This window comes from Fringilla coelebs, assembly GCF_963513975.1.
Source record: "Fringilla coelebs genome assembly, chromosome: 9".
Taxonomy (NCBI): Eukaryota; Metazoa; Chordata; class Aves; order Passeriformes; family Fringillidae; genus Fringilla; species Fringilla coelebs.
The window spans coordinates 21270361-21280422 of NC_140067.1; the positions used below are offsets into that span (position 1 = coordinate 21270361).

General features: G+C 41.0%; 1 protein-coding gene across 6 annotated transcripts; it reads left to right on the forward strand.

Moving 5' to 3' along the window:
* The first annotated feature begins 712 nt into the window (after positions 1-712).
* PRPF38B (pre-mRNA processing factor 38B) lies at positions 713-10062 on the forward strand. Of its 6 annotated transcripts, XM_084211869.1 has the most exons (7): positions 948-1065; positions 1618-1670; positions 4343-4411; positions 4674-4825; positions 4909-4969; positions 7529-7752; positions 8005-10062. In XM_084211869.1, the coding sequence occupies exons 3-7, from the start codon at positions 4400-4402 to the stop codon at positions 8858-8860; spliced, it is 1305 nt and encodes a 434-aa protein (XP_084067995.1). In that variant the 5' UTR covers positions 948-1065; positions 1618-1670; positions 4343-4399; the 3' UTR covers positions 8861-10062. The 6 variants fall into 6 exon arrangements, with proteins under 6 accessions (XP_084067994.1, XP_084067995.1, XP_084067996.1 ...); XM_084211868.1 differs by lacking the exon at positions 1618-1670 and having other exon boundaries at positions 713-1065; XM_084211870.1 differs by lacking the exon at positions 1618-1670 and having other exon boundaries at positions 1039-1065; positions 4343-4421.

Sequence of the window (10062 nt, forward strand, 5' to 3'; positions counted from 1 at the left end):
CAGGTGTCTGACGGGGTTCTCAGAAGCTGCTCAGCCAGGTCCTGGCCAGAGCAGTGGGCCTCGTAGCCATTATTGGCATCGAGTGAACAGGCTGGGCCGTGCCCTAGCCATCATTGCCCTCCAGGGCTACGGCACACTGAACGTGCCCAACATTTCTTCCTTTCCCCTTCCCCAGTAGGGAAGCTGCGGATGCCCCATCCCTTCAAGCCCAGGCTGGATGGGGCTTGAAGCAGCCGGGTCCAATGGAAGGCATCCCTGTCCATGGCAGGGGCTGGAACCAGATAGATGGTCTTCAAGGTCCCCTTCCAACCCAACTCATTCTGTGACTACTTTGCTTCTCCAGTGCTGTGGAGGCAAAAGCGGCCAGCGCCAGCTGTGTGCCGTGGCCTCATTACCACCGACAAGGGACCGAACAGACCAGTTTTCAACTTTGTTAATGCGGGGCTTAATCTACTGAACTCCGTGTGACGGTGTCAGCAGCCGCACCCCTTCGGGTCACAGAGTGCCTCTGCCGGGCGGTGATGTCCCGCCCGGAGGGCCCCCGGGCTGCCGCGAGGCGAAGCGAGGGCGGGAAGAGCGGCGGCAAACGGCCGGGCTGGCGGCGGGCGGGGCCGCGCAAGGCTCCGCGGCTCCCCCGCCCTCTCCCCGCCGCGCCCCGCGGGTCGGTGACGCGGCCCCGGAAGGCGCCGCCGTCACTTCCCCGGCCGCCATCTTGTCGGGGCTGAGGCAGCGCCCGCCGGCCCCGGTCCGTGTGCGCGGCCCGCCTGCTCCGAGCGCCGACCCGCCATGGCCAACAACAGCCCCGCGGTGGCGAACTGCCAGGGGCAGCAGGTGGCCCAGCACCCGCCCGGCGCCGTCCCGCCCGTGCAGCAGCCGCTGCAGAGCGGGGGCCCCAAGCCGGCGGCCTCGGGCAAGCAGGGCAACGTGCTACCGCTGTGGGGCAACGAAAAGACCATGAACCTGAACCCTATGATCCTCACCAACATTCTCTCGTCGCCCTACTTCAAGGTGCAGCTCTACGAGCTCAAGACGTACCACGAAGTGGTGGACGAGATCTATTTCAAGGTGAGCCCGCGGGCCGCGCTGGCGCCGGGCCCGGTTTGGCTGCGGCCCGCGCCTTTTCGCCCCTTATCTTGCGGTGAGGGATGGGAGTAAGTATCGCTTGCGTTGCTGAGCTGGGGGAATCCAAGGCTCTGCCTTCTCTGCCTCACCAAAGAGGCGTGTTCCGCGTCGGATTTGGAATTGCCGAGCCTGAAATGGGTTTTGAAGAGGGCAGCGTGAGCCGGGGCGGTGGGGGCGAAATGGCCGTCTGAGGGCTGCGCCTTCAGCCGGAGAGAGCAGGGAGGGCGCAGATCTGTGCCGCCGCCAGAGACCGGCCCTCCCCGCGGCGCGGAGCCGCATGCCCGCCCCGTAACCACCCAGAAGGGATGGTGCTCACCCTGGGTGTCTGCGTGTGGCTCTCATTCTCAGTTCCAGGTTAGGATTCCCTCCTCTGTAACTCAGCTTACAACTTAACGAGTTCGTTTTAGTGCTTCTCTTGGCGTTAGGTAAGATGTGCTGGGGAGATGAATGGTCTGTATCAGGGCACCCATGTCTCGGTTCTTGTTTTGTTAGCAGGATTGAATCAGTTTTGCACCGAGGCTTCCATCAAGCCACTCTCCCAGGTAGAGGTATGCATAATTAATGCTAATCAACGCAGCCACTTTCTTTGTTCTGATAACGAGACCAAAATTTAGATAATTCAAGGTTAGATAATTCATTTAGTCACCTGTGTTTTGGTCGTTATTGGCATATTTTTTCAGGTGAATTCATTTTGCTTGATAATGTTACTGTGTCAGCTGGTGGGTTTCAGTATATTTGAAGTAAATAAAATGAAAAGCAAAGGTAGTTTTTTTGTTTCATTTATCCAAGCCAAATCAAATAATTTCTCCAAAGCCAAATACTTAAGGCACCATAATTGTGAAAAATAATTCCACCACAGTATTTTGAGATTTTTGGCATTTTATGCTACTGTTTTTTCATGTTAAGATAGTCTCTGCTCTGTCATTTGGAGCTGATTATTTACTTCTCCTAATACTTAGTGTAATGTATATTGTCGGCAGTATCTCTCCAGTTAATTTACTACACGTTTCTGTGTGAGAGACTCATGACTATCTAAATGGAAAGTAGCAGAGTTTACTTACGCAATTGATTTTTAGAGCTGAAAAAGTTATGAAACATATTTTCAGAAAAATTGAGAGCTTATACTGTTTTTAAAGGGAACCCCTTCAGATGCACTAAAAAGTATTTGGTGCAATTTGTCATCTTTGTACTGGTAGAGCTCAGCAGCAGTTCAGTCAGATAGTTCATTTGCTTGACCTACTGTTTCATTTTTATCCTAAATTTGGGAAGAATTTTGACAAGCATTAAAAACCTGCATATTGATCTGATTTATTTATTGAACATGACAGTAAGTCATGTTAGTGACTCAAAACTGCATGCTAAATAAAGAGAAAACTCAGCCCCTTACTCACTCATGAGTAATGGCTGTGAGGGAGAAGATAACCTGATGGTTCAGCTGCTTCGTTGATATTAATAAGATCTGAATTCTCTTCATGTTTTAAGATTCCTGAATAATTGCTGTGGGGTTTTTTCCTTTGTTAGTTGGTTTTTTTTTTTGTTTGTTTGTTTTGTTTTAATTAGTTGGGTTTTTTGTTTAATGACCTGTCATAGCAGCTGTATCTTCAAGTGTATTTGTCTGTCTAAGAAACAAGTGGCTCTTCTAGAAAATATTAGAATGCTGGGCGCTGGATTATGAGGAAAGATCATTGTGAGCCAAACAGGCAGCTAGTGATAAGCACCATCTTTGGAGATATGGATTGTGTCCAGATATTTGAATTAATTCATTTGTCATTTTGGGCTGCTGTTTCAGTTCTCTATCTATGAAGTTCAGGACTTCCTCTTTCTTTATCCCTGACCTTAACACCGTGTGCATGTCCTCAGCTTCATTTCATCTGTGTATTGCCAACAAGTTAAGCATGCAAAGCATTCTTTGAGGGATCAAAACTTTAATTACTCCTTTTGGAAATGAATATTGTTTTCAGGGTTTTGTTATTTGTTTTAATTGATACCTGTCAAAACCAGCATGTTTACATTGACTGTAATTAAAGTTGCAGACTAGCATTTGTGATAAGGTTATACTCAATCCTTTGACTAAAAAATACTTTTCATTTCCTGTGAGAGGCAATACTATATAACCTAACCAGAAGGATATGCAGTATTATTTGTGCAGTATTTATGAACTTCTCATGCTAACAGTACAGGAAGTCATAGTGCATTTTGAATTCTACAGTATTAACCTCTCTCATATTTCCTGTTTGGCAAAGACAGCAACAGTAAAGAAAACCCAAACAAACAGTTCAGCAACTTCTCGTGTTAGTGTGTCTCTGATGTCCTGTGATTTGTGTACATAATTAGTTTTATTTCATGTACTGTTAAAGAATCTTAATTTGTGGAGTACCGTACAGCATGAACTCTTGTTCCCAATCCACTGTAGCACCATTGTACCCATTTTTGTCTTTTACATATATTTTAAGTTGATGTGTTTAGGAAATATTGAGCCAGATATTGCTTCTCTGAATTTCAGAATTTCAAATGTAGCATAGGCAGTTATGTGGTTCTGAGCTTGTTTATGACTCTTATTGTCAAGTTTTATGAATGGTTTTGATTAACTTTGTTTGTGCACTCATCCCTAAGTGTATCTCACAAGATTTGTCTTGGGCAAATTTTATATCCCTGCAGTCTAAGAGAAAAAGCATTGACTTGATGTTAAAATACTACCCTTGATAAACATATTTCTTTTGTCCTAATAGTAAGTGATAAAGAAAAGAAATCTCTAGTTAAGTTTGCTTCAGAAATGAGACTTAGGAATATGGGACTGTATATTTTGACTTTTGTAGCTGTCATCAGCAATTATCACTAAACTTGTAAGGAGATGGTTTAAATAAAGGCAGTTGTCCAATCACCCAAGGAAATAGTAATGATGGGGTTTAGTCATAAAGTATTTGAAAGTATGTGGAGTATAGAATAAGCATGGATGTGTCCTTTGGGGTTATGGGATTTGTTTGTTATAAATTTCATTAAAGATTTTGGCTGTAATTTAATGTGGTAATTAAAATAGCCAAGTGCTTTGCTTTGCTTTAATGACAAAGCAGACTTGATCTTGAATTTGCTAGAAGACAGTTTTTGAAGATGGCTTTAGGATATCCATTGTTAAATCAGGCTTGTGTGGTCACCTAAACATTATGAAGCTTGTAATTGTAATTTTCTTTCTTTCCTCCTGTCCCCCACCTCACCCTTTCAGGTAACACATGTTGAACCATGGGAAAAGGGCAGCAGAAAAACAGCAGGCCAGACAGGGATGTGTGGAGGGGTAAGTAGAAGTACGTGCCTTCTTAAATTTTTCTGTTTGGTAAATAACTTTTCAAAGCATAGATAAAATGTGCTTGTATGTGGCTCAGAGAGAGTAGATACATTCTTCTCACTTGCAAAGCTGTGGATGTCAGTACTTTTTCCACATAGCTTTGTTTGTAGATTTAGGTTTTATCCTGTATTAGTTCTCATATTCTTTTGTAGTTTTGGGATAATGTATTTGTGACTTTCTGCATCCTCACCTAACTTTCTGCTTTTGAAAGGTGCGTGGTGTTGGAACTGGAGGAATTGTGTCTACTGCTTTTTGTCTGCTCTACAAATTATTTACACTGAAGCTCACTCGTAAACAAGTGATGGGCCTTATCACTCATACAGACTCCCCATATATTAGGGCTCTTGGATTTATGTATATTAGGTAAGTATCAATATCATCAACTAATGACTGATCTAACATGCAGAAAGCTGTATTAAAATTTTATATTGTTTTTGTGCTTAAAGGTACACACAGCCACCTACAGATCTATGGGACTGGTTTGAATCCTTTCTTGATGATGAAGAGGTATGTCGGCGAGGGTAATAATTTATTTTCTTTTGTTTCTTTTCATGTTACTGCTTTAGGCTTAAACATTGCTTGATAGGGTTTTCGTCAGTTTGAATGTTACAATGTTATGTTCTTGTTTACATTATGTATGTTAATTAGTGCAGGAAACAGGTTTGAGCTGGGACCTGGGTAATTTCTCTTGAGTTTTGAAGATCTAACAGATTTTTTCATTGGTTAAGATGTTAGTGTGTCAGATTTGCAAAACCATGTGGAACAGGTGTACTGAATCAGAATGCAGACAGCAGGCTGTGTGAATGTGTCTTCTGTGTGGTTTTTAAAATCATAGTTATTTTTAGGTAAGGTGTAGTAAGTCATGCAAGTCCTAAGTTTGTATTATCTCTTTATTACTGGGATAGGGGAATTGATGCTTACATAAAAGAGTGGGAACTATATGGTAGAAACCAACATTCACCTTGGAAAATTCTGCCAGAAATCTCTGTGGTTATTATTTGTGTCCTGGAACAACTAAACCCAGGATTTCTTTAGAGGAGAAGCAAAAAGCCTGATTACTGCATAAGGTGGCATTATTTTTGGAATCTTAATGTATTTGTTAATGGGGCAGATAAAGAGATGAGTTGCTAACTGAAGAAATTCAGTAAAGAGGTTGCATTATTATTCAGTCAGATAGGACAATACCTTTGGTATCCTAGTCCTGATTTACTCTTTGGAGAAACAGTAGGGAGCTGGTGGGTGAGGTTTCTTGGGCTATGAAGTTGAATACACAGCCTGCTACATACTACTGCAATTAGGATTTATTGAGCAGGTTTGAAATTACATTCTAAATTTAAGACTAGAGCAGGAAGGATCACTTGCCATCTTCAGTGTGACAGTAGGCATCTACTTGAAGAAATTTCAAATGTTGTAGTTGCAAATTATGTCCAAATACTGGTATTAAAAAGTGTTAATTACAATCATGTTTAACTGCAATGTAGTGTATTTATTTTAAATGGCTTTTTTCATGCTAAGTGTCAAAAACACTGAGCAAAGGAAACAACTGGTGATTTCAGGTAAACCCATGCTATAGTAGATTTTTACAAAAATGAAACCAAATTGGACTTGAATCAGTGTAATGTCCTTCTCCCCCAATTGGGGCTAGCTAATAAGAATTCTTCTCTACAATGATGGACTGTAATTTATGAGAAGCGTTGGGTGTCCCCAACATCAATTCCTTTCTCAGGGTCGCACAAAGTCAATTTCAAGGACAGTAAAGCAGTCGCAAGTACAATGCATTGTGCAGGTCTTAACTGGTTCATTATTCAAAGCATATTTTTTAGTTTATGCATTTCAGTTCTTGATGATACTGGGTGTCAAGATGTGTTTTTTTCTTGTTGCTTAAAATCTCCTATTATACTTTTGGAATTAGTGTTTCTTTCCAGCTGCTAACAGTAGCTTTGTGTTATGTAGAAAACCTGCTTGGGGCTGCTTAAGTTTTTCACCAGTCCTGGTCAAACTCAGTAGGATGAAGCAAATTTTTATATATGGAATTATTTAAACCTACAGGATTTTTTTTCCCCTCCAGTTCTTAAAAATCTGGAAGCAGTTCATCTTTTGTCATGCTGCTGTGAAAACCTTCCCAGGACACAGTTACTTTTCAGAATGCTTCTTATGTTTATTTTGTTTAACTGTACGTACTCTCCAGGTGCTACGTTTAACTCCTCTTTTTCTTCTTTAGATCTCTGCAGCGATTATATTTGGAAAAACTGTATATCTGAACACTTAAATGTGTGTGAGTGCAAGCAGTTTTACGTTCAGATTTTCTCTTCCTGTTTAGATAACAAATCTCACTTTCCTTGTGTGCTTGCACTATAGGTTTGGGACTGACAATAGCTGACTAACATGTCCTGAGCTGTGAGAGGGCATAGCAAGAAGGCCTTCATGCGGTAATGACCCTTTTCAGAGACAATGGTCATCATGGATTATGCGTTTCCAATAATTTGTTCATTTATTTATTTTTTTTACATATTTCTAAATTAGAAACCTCACTGCTTCATGGCAGTTGGTTTGCTATTGCTTCCAATTCTGTTAGGATGCCATTTTGTACTAGAGGTTTTTCTATGATCATTTTTAGATAGGCAATGATGTAGTTCATAAATGATTTAGGCCACAGGGTTGGGTATGATGGTACACAGTTGTATATCCACAAAATGGAGTATTAAATGTAGTTTCAGAGGACTTCTCAACTTTGTGGCATTTAAATACAATGCAAGATCATACCATATAACCAGACCGTGTAAGGGGATTTTGTGTTAATCTCTTGATCGACAGTCCCTTACCATCCAGATGGCTGCAGGATTAGTATGTGCCTGCATGCATATATATTGTCCCATTCCCTATCTGTAACATTCTGCCAAATCCAAAGGGTGCAGAGTTTGAATTTCTCTAAGGAAATGTATTAGAATATGAGACAAGTAAACTTTCATAATCATGAGACTTCAATACAGTAATGTAGCAGCATTTTTTTTTAATTGGTAAAGAATATTTTTGACCATCAGGATATTTTTTGCTTGTATTTTGCAGGACCTGGATGTGAAGGCAGGTGGGGGTTGCGTTATGACCATAGGGGAGATGCTTCGTTCCTTCCTCACTAAGCTTGAATGGTTTTCCACGTTGTTTCCGAGAATTCCCGTGCCAGTCCAGAAAGCCATTGACCAGCAAATTAAAAGCAGACCTAGAAAAATCAAGAAAGATGGCAAGGAGGGGATGGAAGAAATAGACCGGCATGCAGAACGTAGACGTTCAAGGTCACATAAATATTATTTTAAAAATGAATGTTAAAAGTTCAACATTGAACTGCTTAGTAGCAGCAACATGTTGTCTTTTCACTGAAATAGGTTTTAAGGCAACAGTTTATGGATGCTAGTGGATTAAAATTGTCAGATGATATTTTGTATTTAAGATTAAACAAAAGCTGTGTCTGTAAAGTATAAATTGGAAAGAGGATTTCTTAACTATTGAAGGAGGTGTTTCATATAGAATGTCTTTTATTTTAAAAGGTCTCCAAGACCAAGATCCATCAGTCCCAGGAGGTCTCCCAGAAGATCCAGAAGCAGAAGTCACCATCGGGAAGGCCATGGATCATCTAGTTTTGATAGAGAACTAGAAAGAGAACGAGAACGGCAGAGATTAGAACGTGAAGCAAAGGAGAGGGAAAAAGAAAGGCGGAGATCTCGAAGTACCGATCGCTCACTGGAACGGAGGCGAAGCAGAAGCAGGGACAGATACAGAAGCCGGAGTCGAAGTCGTGACAGGAAAGGAGATAGAAGAGACAGGGACAGGGAGCGAGAGAAAGAAAATGAGCGGAGTCGGAAAAAAGAGAGAGATTATGATAAGGAAAGAGGTAGTGAGAGGGAAAAAGATCGATCTAGAGAAAGGTCAAAAGAAAGGAAAACTAAGGGTGACACAGAGGAGAGGAGACACAAGGATGACAAAGATGAGAAGAAACACCGCGACGACAAGAGGGATTCCAAAAAAGAGAGAAAGCATAGTAGAAGTCGAAGCCGAGAAAGAAAGCATAGGAGTAGGAGCCGAAGCAGGAACACAGGTAAGCGCAGCAGAAGCAGGAGCAAAGAAAAATCAAGTAAACATAAAAATGAAAATAAGGAGAAGTCAAATAAAAGAAGTAGAAGCAGAAGCAGAGGAAGAACAGATAGTGTTGAGAAGTCCAGAAAACGAGATCAGAGTCCCAGCAAAGAAAAATCTAGGAAGCGTAGCAGAAGCAAAGAACGTTCCCACAAACATGATCACAGTGACAGCAAGGACCATTCTGACAAACATGATCGTCGAAGGAGCCAAAGTACAGAACGAGAGAGCCAAGAAAAGCAACAAAAAAACAAAGATGAGACTGTGTGAATTCTTTCAAAAGTGGATCACATTGAATCCTATAAATGTTTGATTAAATCCTGCTTATTTTTTTCTTAAAGTTGAGATTGTGCAGTAGTTGATGAGCACTCTTCTCCAACCTCCCTCTAGGCTGCAGATTGTCATTTCCTATTTTCGGTAGGGAAGTGCCTTTGTAAACCCATTCAATGCATTGACGGTTTCAAACCATTTGTTTAGTTTAATTTGTAATGCCGAGATTGTTCTTGCATTTCTATTGTTCAGATGTTTCTGAAATGTACAGTCTGTACATATGTCCTGAAAATGTTTTAATTCCTTTGGCATGGTTGCCATGTTGGTTAAATTTGTATGAGGCAATAAACTGCCACTAATTATACTTTCCTTTTGTAGACGTGGAATTATGGTTTGTATCCTGAAGTTAGCATGGCTATGCTTTCCATAATGGTATGGCTTTTAGGGATGGATCTGGAATGTGTATTATAGCTGAGATATTTATGTGCGTACAATGTACATTGAGGGCTGCAGATTTAGAACTAACGTGCCCACTGTATCTGCTGTTTTGTCCAAAGCTTTTAAAATGTATTATGTTCATCACCAGTGGTGTTAAATTGAGTGGACTTTCAGAGATAGTGGTTTTGATGCAAGGATGTAGATTATGTTGGGGCTTGTTTAGTTATTCTGTAGAAAGGCTACCTCAAGCGGACACTGTAAAGGTTGACGGATGAGCACCGTAGCCATCTATGCATTTTATTTGTTTGAAGAAAATCCATGTAAGCTTCCTTTTTTTTTGAAAAACACAGTTTATCCATTTGTGGTCCTTTAATGTTTTTAAGCAGCTGCACTCTGTCATTTATGATAATCTTGGGCTAATAAAGGCATTTAAGATGGGAAGAGGGAGGTAGGAAGAAGAAAAATATCACAAAGGATTTCAGTTTCAAGCTTCCAAAGCATTTTATAAGTGTAAACATTTAAAATAAGAATTAACTGATAGTGTCCTTTTTTAATTCATATTTTCTACAAATAGTAAAGATCACAGTTTGTGCTGAACATTTCATCTGGCAGATTTTTTTTTAAACAGGTTGTTAGAAGGAAAAACCAAAATGCATTATAGAAGAAGACCATATCATTAAAGTCCAAGTCTATTTCATAGATAATTCTGATGACTTGTATACTCAGTGAGGAGAACCACGTGGAATAAACTCAATTAATTCCTT